At 38.6% G+C, this 13,756-nt stretch overlaps 1 protein-coding gene across 2 annotated transcripts in view; it reads left to right on the top strand.

The window, feature by feature from the left end:
• The window catches only part of PLCB1 (phospholipase C beta 1), a 411,722-nt gene that overhangs the window by 322,896 nt on the left and 75,070 nt on the right, over positions 1–13,756 (top strand). For both annotated transcript variants that reach the window (XM_069850172.1, XM_069850173.1), the window contains exons 20-25: positions 542–706; positions 2,609–2,708; positions 5,466–5,570; positions 6,298–6,407; positions 11,986–12,118; positions 12,957–13,010. In XM_069850172.1, coding sequence (XP_069706273.1) covers positions 542–706; positions 2,609–2,708; positions 5,466–5,570; positions 6,298–6,407; positions 11,986–12,118; positions 12,957–13,010 — 667 coding nt within the window. The remainder of the gene's footprint in view (positions 1–541; positions 707–2,608; positions 2,709–5,465; positions 5,571–6,297; positions 6,408–11,985; positions 12,119–12,956; positions 13,011–13,756) is intronic.

Below are 13,756 nucleotides of genomic sequence, written 5' to 3'. Positions count from 1 at the left end.
GATCTAAGCGTTTTTAACATCTTATTTTCATAGTGAAACTCCTCACCCTCTGTGAGGGTATTTATTAGTATAACAACTGCTTAGCTTGTTTTCTCCCTTGCAGTTAAAAACATATGTAGTTTCTCTGCTGCTTATACCTCTTTTCTTCCAGCATGTTTTGAACCTGTTGTTGAAACAGGGTAGAAACAAGCGTTCTCAAAGATACTGCATTGTGGAAATGGGCAGCCAGATTAAGGAATGAGATCCAAACTAGTATTCCTGCTGAGGGAAGGGCAGCAGCATGATCTCAACCACATTATGGCTCATAGGGGAATTCAGGATCACAGAGTCACAGGAAAACAGGTTTCATAAGGTTTTGGGGTTTTTTCTGTCGGCAATATTAAACAGGTTTTTTTGTTTACTGTGGGTTTGGCTTTGTTTTGGTTTTCTTTTAGATGCATACTATCTGATCATTAATGAGAATTATCCATCTTCACTTCAGCCAGTCATTTTCTAATCCACCAAAGCAGTCTCTAGTGACCTTCCTTTGTTCTGCTTGTAGATAATTTCAGGTCAGTTTCTTTCTGATAAAAAAGTCGGTACCTATGTAGAAGTCGACATGTTTGGCCTGCCTGTGGATACAAGAAGGAAAGCTTTGAAGACAAAGACCTCTCAAGGCAATGCAGTTAATCCCGTCTGGGAAGAGGAAACCATAGTGTTTAAGAAGGTCGGTGTAACACTTGCTTCCCAAACACGCATTGTGCTTGTTTTATCACTGTCTAGTAGAGTAATCCTGTGGATTAGTGAAGCTTTGCATTTGTTAGAAGGGAGATATAGAGATTCTGAACAGTTGTTTCTTGAACTGTTTATTGCTAACAACTTTTGGTGTAATTTTGCTACTCTAGTTCTGCCAGCTCCTACTAAAATAAATTGAAGTCACCTTGATTCTTTCACTGACACAGCTGGAAGCAGCGGGCACGTCAATAGACTCATCTTCATGGTGTGGTGCAGTGCTGTGCTATGAACGAGCAAGCACAGATCCCAGAAGCAGTTTAGTTGAATTACCATTTTGTCTTCACTGACCAGCCCTGCTGAAAAGCAGATCCTGTTAACCCGTGAGCAAGACAATGTGAATACAGCTATGTAACAATCTGACGGTCCAAGCTAACACACTCAAGGAAATCTGTTATCTCTGCTTAGCACTAGAGTCTTCTGTATAAATATGACATAGGTCATGAAGCCGCATAAATCTCATCTGCTTGAAATGAGACATAAGCTCCTGAGTTACTTATGCAGCTTGAACAGTATTACTCAGACTCAATTCTCTAAACTTTGTGGGAGCAGAAAATAGTGAGCATATTTTAGGATTGTGCAATGTGAATGATTTATTGTGCTTCACAATATAATTGGCAGCCAATTTTCTAACAGGATTTCTCCTTTTTGCTAACTGGGCACTTTGACTAAGTGGATCCTGAGTCTGGGTGTTTGTAGAAACAATTTCTTTCATATTTCTCTAGGCAAATGTAGTTCTCAGAGATGCATATACAATTGGAACTTGCAGCCCCTGCTTTCTAGAGAGTGCGGCCCTTTTCCCTGAATATTTGGCCTTCTGAATGACTTTCTTTAGGCAGCTTGCCATAGCTGAAGTTTGGAAACATCACTAGCATTTTTCTTCTGTAATGAACTTCTAATTAGTGTACTTCATTTCTCTATTTAGTTACTGATCATGCCTGTTTGCCTCTGTGCTCAGAGAAACATAGGTTACTGTGTTTAGTAAAGTTAAAAATAAATTAGAGAAACTTATCATTTTGGATTGTTGCTTTTTTTTTTTGCCGTTCATTGTCTAACATAAGTTTTAGCATATGTTCTGAAAAAATGCACAGCTGTCTCCAACTTAAAGATGTGTATTTGTATATATGTTTGCATTAAGTAATAAAATGAGATGAATTATGCTAGACATTTTAAGTAATATTAAAGATTCCTGGTTTTGTAGGGTACTTTAAGTAGCCTTTTTTTGTTTTCTTGTTTTCTTTTTCCACTGTTTGGCCCTCTTTCTTATGTAGTGCCAAGAAAGCATTCAATACTAGTAAACATTCTGCCTGATTAAATCTCTTTAGCCCAGCCAGTGAGTGTGGTACAGCACTTTGAAATTCTGCTGGGGTTGGCGTGGTTCGTGTAATTCACATATTCACAATCTGCAAAACAGGCTGAGTTGCTTGTTGAGTTTTCAACACTAATATGCCTGTCAGTGACTTTTCTCAGAAGTAAGTAGTCCCATTGGCCCAACCACAAAGGAAGGACTGTGTAGGACTGTGAGTAATAAGCAGAACACAGAAGCATTCAAGTGAGATAGCAGTTGAACTGCCAAAGTTCCTTCTATCATATTGAAAATGTGGGGTCAAATTGCTGGGTTCAACATACTATGCACGTGTCCCACCTTTAATTTTGTGATTGAAAATATGTTTCTATGTGAGTTATTATGACACCAAGATACGTACACCCTGACCTCTTGTGTGGTAAGACCCTTCTATGGGTGTGTAGGTGTTGCTGTCTGCTATATAGCTTATGTCTGGAAGGAACCATTACATTTAGAGTGGAAAGTTAATAATGCAACAATATTGCCTTGTAGGTCGTTTTACCTTCCCTGGCATGTTTGAGGCTAGCAGTGTATGAAGAAGGAGGGAAATTTATTGGTCATCGGATATTACCAGTCTCAGCAATTCGACCAGGTAAACCTTTTTCTCCATTGAGACAGACGATGTGTTGTGACAAGAAACAGCAAGCCAGAATCCTGCTGTAAACCAGCAGCCACTCTGCAGATTTATAGCAACTGAAGATTTGACTAGTCTGTCTCAACTTCGAAAAGGAAAACACTATATTTCCATATATAAACCAATAGAATTAAGGCACCAGGGGCATGGTTGTTACCTACTTGTATCCATGCAGATCAACTGCATGCTTACAGGTTTATGCTAAAAAGTGCAATCATACACTTCTAAGAGGAAAGAAGGCAGCAACAGCCAATTTTGATGGCTGGCAATGAAAGCAATATATGTTCCTCTAATGTAATTTTTACATACATTCAAGGACTGACCTATATGCAGGCTGTTGTGTCTCTGTAAAACCTTTAAATCAGCACAAAATTACTTTCATCTTCATTGCTGAAAACTGAAAAAAAAAAAAAATTCATTGCTGGTCTCTTCTAAATCATATTATTTGTAATTCTATTATAATTAGTGGCCACTTAACTAAAAATTATTTTGTGTGACAACTCAGCCCTAATTTTCCAGGCTACAGACTTGTTAAAGATCGTGTTTCAGAAAGATGCAGTGACATTGGCATTTTGAGCAAGAGAAGTGTCCAGCTTCAGTGCCAGCTTTTCCAGTGAGAGGAGGGAAGGAAACTAAATTAGGGCAAGCATATGGGCCATAAACGTGAGCCCAGATTCACTGGCAGTGGAAAAGGAAGAATATCTGTGTCTATCCCATACCTCATCTAGCCTGTCCCAGCAGCAGCGCAAAGCTCTGTAACTAAACTCTGATCCTGTATCGAACAGTTGCTGTCCATATTATTCCTGGAGACTTGATCTCAAGCAATATATAAATCAGTCTCTTCTCTTGTGGCTGATGTTGTCAGGGCTTTTCTAAGAAGAGCTGCAAGCAGTTTTGTTTTAAATGGTGCTGGTCACATGGCCTCACTGCAAGGACAAACAGGATCGCCATGGGAGGTGGTTGCTGGTCATGTCCAGGATTGCATCACCAGTTGTCACTTCTCTCTCCCTTCTTTCTACCCTCCTTTTGGACACACATCCCTGGCCATTCTATTGTGCCAGGTCTGCCAATCTCCAGCCCTGTTTTGTTAGCCAACTCAGCTTATCAATCTAGCAGAAAATTCTCCACTGTTTTTGCCAGTGTAATGGATATTATTGTCTTGTGGAGGATCTGCCAAGCTGCAGAGGAAGATGGTTGATTGGAGAGGAGAAGGGGAGATATGAAGTATTTCTGTCTTCTGGTAGAAGTGAGCTCTTGCCACAACTGATCCCCTTTCATAGCGTTCACTTTCATGCAGCTTGGAGTTCATTCAGCAGAGCATTGAATCATATACCTGCTTTTAAGCTTGTGCTTTTTAGAACAAAGGCCACTGTGTTAAATTATACAAGGACTGCTGAAAGCTTTTACCCTCAGGCCTAACTTCTGTCCTTTTGACTCCAGTCATTAGTTTACAGCATGTGATGGAGAACAGCATGTTGATTTTAGTTTGTGTACATGTTGAAAATTTGCTGGAGGAGCTTGAGGGAACTTAGAAAACTTTGTTATATGTAATTTCTCTTTTTTCTGAGATATTATTGAAAACTATATCATGCTGTCACACAAATCCACAGAATAACCATTATTCCCAAAGCAAAGGCTTAACCATTACTCAGACAGGGAGTTGTTCACATCAGCCAAGTGAGGATCTCCTCAGATAAGTGTATCCTGCTTGTGACTTGTATCTTGATCTGTATGTACAGCTCTGTAATCATGCCTTAGAAGATCAGCTTCACCCATGGTGCAGGAAGCAGCAGCTTGTGAGGCAGAGGATGCAGCTTTGAAGCACCGTGATGCTGTAACAGTTTGCTGGGACTGAAATCCCTTTGTCCCACCCGTACCTGTGCAATTTCTTCTCTGTCTTTAAACTGGCATTAATACTTTTGGCCTTATGGTGAGGCATTTTGGGGAGCTAAATTGATGGAAGGCTGTCCACAGTTTCTGAAGGTTGCTTTTTCCAGAGTTGAGCTTGCCATGCTGCCCACTTACGAGGACAAAAAAGTGTCAGCATACAGGAGAAGATGCAGGAGATGGTGGTATGTGGCTGGGAGAAAGGATTTGGGGCTGCACAGACTTTAGTGCCCCACCAGTAACTTGGCTAAGCTGCACTGTAATGTGTGTCCTCATTCTTACAAGAGAGACGGCTTTAAAAACAGTCTGAAAATACTCTTTTTTTGGATATATTTCTAAGATTGGTCACATGGTAGGAATCATACACACACACACTTTATATAAATAGTGCCACGTTATCTTTTTTAAAATTAGATACTGTCTCATGGATGAGCTATTACATCTTTGTTTGACTTGGCTGTCCACATTACTGAGTATTACAAGGGTCACCTTTGAAAATTAAATAAGAGCTCTGAAACTCAAAAAAAAAAATATCCAAATGTAATAGAATAGAATGCATCAAAAAATCATATAACTGACAATTTTAGCAGTATTCACAGATGTAAAAATAATGGGAAAATACTATTTTAAACTGCAGCGTCATGTGCCTTTTTAACAGTTCCTTCTCTGGGTATCTGAAACCCTTCAGGTAAATCTTTCCCTTCCAGATGTCCCTAGGGTTGATTGCTCAGTTGGAGCCACACTATAAATAACAAACGATAACACAATTACATTGGAAATGCCCATGGAAGAGTTTGTGCTCTGAACTGATTGGTTTTTATTTTGCAGGCTACCACTACATCTGTTTGAGGAATGAGAGGAACCAACCCCTGACACTGCCAGCTCTCTTTGTGTACATAGAAGTCAAAGACTATGTACCTGATACTTATGCAGGTAATTTTGTGACATTTTCCTACTGGGAGATAAAAAGGTTAATTGAAATGCAAAATTAACATAGTGTAAATTACTTGCTATATTGGCATAACAGTCCTGTGAACAAACCTGCATCTGATGGATCATTATGTCTTATCACTCCTACAAGATGGCCTCATTTACAGCACCCTGTCTGAGATATAGGATTAGGGCCAACTCTTATTTTCAGCGGACCTTGTATGACTCTAAAGGAAGAAATACCACAGGCATATGCCACTAAAACAGAAATAAAACTTTGCTTATGTGACGCAGTAGTATTTAATTGTTGCCTAAGCCAAGGAAAGTTTTGGAATCAACACTAAACAAGGATAAGGTTTTGAGTAAAAAATGGTATTCTGTATAGCTATTGTGACTTTTTAAAAAAAAATAACAACAATATTTTAACTAATGCATCTCTGTGCGTCATGTGAAGCAGGATCCTAGTTGGCTGATGCTTTAAGTTTTGAAAATCCGTCATAAAACACAGCAGAAAATGCATATCCACAAGACTCAAGCACAAACTCAAAGAGAGTTCATGTTAAGAGTATTGATGCATGATGGTGTACTCCCCTCAACTGTTGTTTCTAGGACCTAAGAGTACCTATCAGCAGCAGATCTGCATGAAAACTACAGGCTCTTTTTCAAACTCTGAGGAGCACAGGAACCTTAACAAAGGGGCTTTAAACTGAAATATTTGCTTTATTTCTAGATGTGATTGAGGCCTTATCCAATCCAATCAGATATGTAAACTTGATGGAGCAGAGAGCTAAGCAACTGGCCGCACTGACTCTGGAAGATGAAGAAGAGGTAAAGAAAGAGGTAAGGGAGAGTCTCTACAAATAATGTTACAGTACTTAACAGCACCTACTTTGCTTAGAAACATAAATATTGAAAGTCCTTGGCAATTGTATGTGATGTTTGCTTGAACACCTGTAAACATCTCACCCAGAATGAGACTCGGGTACATTACAGCCAAGAAGCATTGCAGTGTGTGGTTTCATTGAAGGCAGCGTGTTGTGCATGGAGCAAGTTCCTGTTGAGAGGTAAAGAGACCAAAGGGCTGTTATGTGTATTCTGATTTGCAACTTTGTTACATACTATATCAAATCTTCCTAAGCTGTGGTTTTCCAGTGTGATGCTGAATTCCCTTCCCAAAAAGACAACTCTGTGTCTGTAGCCTTTCCTAAAAATATTACAAATTTTCCGGAATTTCAGACCTTTTTCTGAAGAGGTTCTTCTGTTCGGAAGCATTCATTCCTCAGGGTATGATGTCTGTATACATTCTCTGTGAGCAAACATGCCTTGAAGAGGCACAGTATAATCGTGCAGTAATTTAGATGGGAAGAGACCTTTGGAGGTCATCAAATCCAGCCCTTCATAGATCTTAGGAAGAGAGATGAAGAAAGAATCATAGAATCATAGAATAACCAGGTTGGAAGAGACCCACCGGATCATTGAGTCCAACCATTCCTATCAACCACTAAACCATTCCCCTCAGCACCTCGTCCACCCGTGCCTTAAACACCTCCAGGGAAGGTGAATCAACCACCTCCCTGGGCAGCCTGTTCCAGTGCCCAATGACCCTTTCTGTGAAGAATTTTTTCCTAATGTCCAGCCTAAACCACCCCTGGCGGAGCTTGAGGCCATTCCCTCTTGTCCTGTCCCCTGTCACTTGGGAGAAGAGGCCAGCTCCCTCCTCTCTACAACCTCCTTTCAGGTAGTTGTAGAGAGCAATGAGGTCACCCCTCAGCCTCCTCTTCTCCAGGCTAAACAACCCCAGCTCTGTCAGCCATTCCTCATAAGGCCTGTTCTCCAGCCCCTTCACCAGCTTCGTTGCTCTTCTCTGGACTCGCTCCAGAGCCTCAACATCCTTCTTGTGGTGAGGGGCCCAGAACTGAACACAGTATTCAGGAGTAAATAAATGAGTAAAGAGGAGTAAATAAATGTTAAGGCCTATTCTGCCTTAGCTGAAAGCTATGGAAGCTATATTTTCAGTTATTAGGTATCTGTTTGGATACATGTGGTTACTGAAGGACTAACCTTTAAACCTTATTTTTCTATGTAATTGGAGTTGTTGTGCATACAAATACATGTGTTCTTTGAGCATAATTGAGAGTACTGGCAGTTTAGCTTTGGTTTCTGATAATCTCTATGCACATTCAAACATTCAGTCTCTCTGTTTCAGACCTTGTTATTGGGATGTCTTCTACCAGTGTTTGTAAAGTTCAACCTTGTATTTTAAGATTGCTTGTGTCAAATGTTAGGCACATCATGTGAATCAGAAGGCCCTTGGTACAGGTCTCTAGTGAAGATGGAGAAATGCTCTGTAGTTCTAAACTGCCCTCAGCTCTGGTGCCTGTTCGCTTCAATTCTCAAAGCCTCATTGAACTAGATTTTGTAACCAAGAATACATTCCCAAAGCAGACCAGATGAGTGAAAGTCATTACAATTCAGTGGCCAACAATTTACTCTTTGTGGAGTGTCACAAGTTCGGCTGAATGAGGACACGGTGAAATGTTCAGTAGTGTCTTAGACATTTATCTGGGACACTCTACACATGAGATTCTATTTTAATAGTAAAGTCTCTTTTTTTTTTTTAACATAATCCTTTAAATACCTACCTTAGAGGTCATTTTTACTTTTGAAAAAAGTACAGATTTTCCTGGTCGATACAGGGTTATTACTCACTTAGAAAAAAATCTGTCACTGAGTATCTTCTAAAACAAATGAGAAGAAGAAAAGATGAGTTGAAGTACTCAGGTACTACCATCAAATATCAAGGAGATTGAAAGCTAATAGGATAAAGGAGCTTGTTTTGGAAAAGAAGAGAAGTATTATTTTTAAAGAAAACTGTAAACATTGTACTGGTGCATTTACTAAAAATGTATAACCGTTCATTTAGATGCAGTACCAAGGGACAGGTAAAAAATTGCTGCTTTAAATGGCAGTCTACACACACTATTGTTACCTTCTATTTATAAACGCCCATTCTAGGTAAGATATTTAGCAGCTGGGTTGTACTTGGACATCATGGATTGCCTGATCACGTTATGTGGTAACAACTTTATCATCAGTCAGATGGGCTAACTGTTTTGTTCACTAACATTTTCCTGTGAGTATCACATCAGTTAATAACTGTAAATAAGTTCACTGGCAACAAAACTAAATAAACCCAAGTATGTTTGCCAGATACATACACCTAAGTTCACCTGGATTCAATTTTCCTATGTACAGTTTCAAATTTACACACTGTAAATGTTTGTGGGCAAAGCTGTGCTGTTTCCTAGCACAGATTCCACCTCCCCACACTCCTTTTCCTCCCCTTGAGCAGATGTATTTATCTAAGCTGTGTTCTTGCAGCTGTCAAAGAAAAACAGAGATTTTTCCTTTTCTACCTAGAAGTTTAAACTGCAACTCTAAGATGTTCTCCAGGCTTCTTGTAAAACAGTAATCAAATAAGCTGCCTAATAGTGAATTGTTTTGAACACATAAATTAGCCTTTCCTTAGGCTTCAAATTACACTGCTTGTTGGTTATCAGTGCAATAACACAAAGGAAGAATGCTGAAGAACTTACAAAATTTGCAGCATCTTTTCTTTATTTATTTGCGGTGTTCCCATCGTAACTGTAACATGAATCCTACCTTTAGCTTTCTGGTCAGTTCTTGCTTTTCAGCCTGGCCTTGGCACAGCTATTTTTGCAGAATGGGGGCATTGTAATACTTGCAGTGTTGGTTTTACACCTTTAACTGTACTTATCTGAATATATTATAGTACTACATGAGCGTACAGGTAGTGAAGGTTGCTTTCTCTTCTGCTGCCTGGTTTCTTTACAGACAGGAGGAATAAGCCATAGAAATTTGTAGCTGGGAGTTCCTTGGCATGAATTAATTGCAGTCTAAACTAGATTGCTCTAACTAGTTTGTATGCTTTCATCCCCTCATTCATGGGAGCAGAAGCGTGTAGGGATCTAAGAAGAGCTATCCAGAGTAAAATGTATTTTAACTGTGCCTGCTGGTGAAATACCCCTGGGGCTGCAATTTAATTCCCACTGCAGAGTCAGTGAGTTGGCAGGCCTTGCTGGCTTTTTAATGTGTTGGACATGGAAGCAACAGATTGTCTGACCTGTTATTTCTTCCCATAAAACAATGTTGAAGTGGAAACAGGTTGTATATCAAATGTGTGTAATCACTCTACTTGGTGTCTTTGGTTAAGTAAAAATCGTTTGATAGGGAAAGCAACCAAAAACATCTCTAGGAGAGCATCTACACTTAGCATATTCCATAACACTATTTAAAATAAAAATTCAGGCATAATTTTGCAAATTGCAGTGATCACACCGAGTTACAGTAATGGAAATTAAATTGATCTGACACTGCTTATAGGGAGACCTTGTTTACACTTGCTTGTACTTTGCTGAAGAAGGTGGAGGCAAACTGACTTGAGAACTACCCACATACTGTAACAATGCAGCACAGATATACTCAATGCCAGAGGAAGTGTCCCAGACCCAATATATTGCACGTCCTTTTATCTGTAAAAATGAAAATAGACTGTATAGATACATAACTGTATGCTTATGTATCTTTCTATTTAGTAAACATACTGTCTTGCAAAAGGCAGGGCAACATGTGGAATATAAGCCATTTTACATTAATATTAAAACTATAAATTATAAGGCTGGATTACATCATGTTTTAAAAAGAGAATAAAACATTGTCCAGTAAGGGAAAATCATGTTTCCTTTAGCATTCTGAGTGATGAATTATGAGAAGAGAAAGTGGTTTTTAATACATTAGATTGCTTGATGCATTGAAAATTACTCTTTATTCACTTCCTGATCCTGTCTTGCATTTCTGGTTTAGTTTCTGAAAACAGATGTTTTTATGTCCAGAACTGACAGTTTCTCAACAAGCAGTGATGCAGTATTTTGAACCACATGCGAACCTAGTCCCAAAAATAATATCCATTTTTCCAAAACTGGAAAAATTGGGACTTTTGAGGCACAAACTTGCCAGAATTTAGGAATTATAGCTTTATTTGTATTAAACGTTGATGATCCATATAGCAAACATTGCATTTATTAAATTGCATCCTGTGACAGGTATATTCTATGGCGAATTCAGGGGATAGCCATGTCTCTGTGTGTTTTTCACAGCTACAGCTTTTGCCAGTCACGTTGTTCTACTGTCATAAATGTTGGTTGGATCGTGGTTTTCCCTATTTTACTGCAGTCATTCCTGCTTGATATAAATGAGGTTGTTGGCATTGGTTTTGAATTGCATCATGTTTCTGACTACGGTCTCTGTCTCCTATAATTTTTGGTAGAAATAAGCTTCTGAGACAGACATCCTTTTGCAATATACAGTGTGTTATCAGGGCCAAGATTAAGGAAATTAGCTGCAGGAGCAGCACAAACCAGTTTCATGTTTTGCCTCTATAGATGCAGTTCAGGCTGATATTTCACAAGTGTGGAATAATCAAGGGGAAAAAAACAACTGTGATATGCTGCCTATGCAGGTAATATGATTACTATCAAAAAGTAAAATGGAACCAGCTGAAGGAACAAATCCAAAACTAACCTAAGACACTGTGGCAACTGGCCCCTTGCAGGGCCAGCAGGAAGGGGAGCTTAGCCATTTCAAAATAAAAATTCTATTGGATGACCTTCTGTTTGCTGAGTGCTGGGTACTTGCTTAAAGCTTGATGGTCACAAGGGAAATTATAAGATGTTCAATGCATAGTACAACATATGCTCTAAGCCTGAGCCTCTAGGGAACTGGAGACAAAGAAAAGATTTTGAAAAATCCTTAAATATTTGGATACCACAGATGTATTTATGCAGCAGAATGGCCATGCTGTTTACATATTATCCGTGGAGTATAATTACAGGAATGTAAGATCTTGGGAATCAAAGTATGTCTCTGTTCTGTAAGAATGATGAATAGTGATAGCGCTGTGTGTATGTATGGAATTTAGAAGCAATTTTGTGTACATGTTTTGTTCACAGCAGGGATCTGAGTATTCTTGCCAGCTTCTACATTATTTTTAGGAAGGCTTTATGGTAGAGAACAATGCTTTTCAACAAAATATAGATTTCTGGTGCAGTTAATATATGCTGTACTGAAAGATGTCCCTGATGAGTTATATGCACTTAAAATAAAAAATACTTTTTCAGAATAATATGCACTCCATTTTTTCATGAAATTTACCCTGCAAAAATGAACCACCTACATTACCATGGCTGTTAAGGATACCTTTTTTTTTTTTTCTGTTTTACTTTACAATTATTTATATGTAACATTTACAGAATTTTACATTTTAAAAAAGAGACCTGCAAACAGATAATTTTATATCTGTTAGTTAGGGAGAGTAATGGAAATCATTATATATTTTCAGATTGATCAAGGAGATGCACCATCTGAAGCTAACAATGAACCTAGGCCAACACCAGCAGAAAATGGAGTAAATTATACTGCCTCTCTTACCCCAAAACCAGCAACTCAGGTTGTCCATAGCCAACCAGCACCAGGTAAAAAAAAAAATCAAAGGGAAAAAAAATACTCATCTTTTGAAAATAAACCTGGATAATAATTTTTCATGTGCTTTGCATCTTATGTACAAAGGGAGTGGTTGTGGTTGGTTGGTTGGTTTTTACAAAATAGGTAAAGTTTTCCCACCACTTCAGTATGCTGTTAGGGCCAGTCTTCTTCAAATATACAAATATCTTCTGGTTAGGAGTTGCTTTAGTGGTAGAGCTGAAGTTCATTATAAGCAAGAAAATTTTCTGGGTTTTTTTGTTGTTGTTGTAAGTGCAAGAATCTCTTTAAATTGTTTTTACAAATATGCCTAATTTATGCACATGCTGACATCTTATTCCATACGCAATACAGTCTTAGATACTTATATATTTTGTGTACATACCTCCTATAACGAATGCTTGTTCAACCACTGTTTATAATTTTATGACTGTAGTCTTCATGGGTTTGATTTAACTGACATCAAGGTGCTGGATTTATCCTCTGCACAGAAATTTTGCACTGACATAATATAGAGCAGTTGTACTGTCAGCCTAATACCACTTAAATGACTCACATGGGTAGTATCAGTGAGTTCAAGAACATCCTTCTCATAAGTAAAACAACAAAGCTAAGGTGGGTTTTTGGAAGATTACCTTATCATGTCGATTCGCTTGATTGGTGGTGTTTTCCATGCTGCTACTCCTCTGCTCAAGAGTTGTGTTTTCTATAATGATTAATAAGTGCTTGTGTCAGCGTGTGTTCTTTGACACCTGCTGTTTTTTAACGTACAGTGAGCAGCACAGTAATAGTTGTTTCTTTAGAAAAATTAGAATCCATCATCTCTTCCAGGTTCAGTTAAAGCACCTGCAAAGACAGAAGATCTTATTCAGAGTGTCCTCACAGGTAATGAATATACAGTTTATGTTGCATGGATGATACACAGCTTTGTCAAGAGAAACATATTTTTTTATTAAATAGGCCACCTGGCTTAGGCATTTCTTCTGACTGATGAGGTCTGCTGTAACTCATACAAAATGTACATACCGTAATTTCTTCCTCAACTTTGAAGTTGTTAGATGTTTGAGCACATTTCATGAGGTCAGTATTGATTGCCAACAGGAATTTTTTTTAAAATAACCAATTTTTTAAAAAATAACCAATATTTTGAATAGTAGTGAAACCATTTGATCTCCACAAACCTTGCAGTGCTCCCATTGCTCCTACAACATTGAAATTATTATTACATCCAGAAGACTGGTCTATCAGTTGGATAGTGCCTTGCTGTTGGAAGTCATATCCTCGAGCTTGGAGTTAGAGTTTAGATTCCAAGTCTCATAACTCAGTTTATTTTGTAGTCATTCTCCTACCTTAGAAGCCACTCCATGTTCAAATCTTATGTAGGCCTACATTTAGGTGTGGAAAAGAGATAAGACACATGAACTTCTGCTTGTAGATTGCCTCTCATTCAGCCTCCCTCATGTGTGTTAGAAGGAGGCTGGCCTAGATTGTGGAAGTACCTGCTGGCCTTGTACAATCAGTCTGTTGCCTGGGAAGGCATCTTCAATCTGGCTTTCCCAGAGTTGTGACCCCAGATCATGCAAATCATCATTCCTTCCAGCACTTTTTTTTATATATAATTGCTAATTTAG

This window comes from Phaenicophaeus curvirostris, chromosome 2, assembly GCF_032191515.1.
Source record: "Phaenicophaeus curvirostris isolate KB17595 chromosome 2, BPBGC_Pcur_1.0, whole genome shotgun sequence".
NCBI lineage: Eukaryota > Metazoa > Chordata > Aves > Cuculiformes > Cuculidae > Phaenicophaeus > Phaenicophaeus curvirostris.
This window is presented reverse-complemented; position numbering and strand designations above follow the sequence as displayed.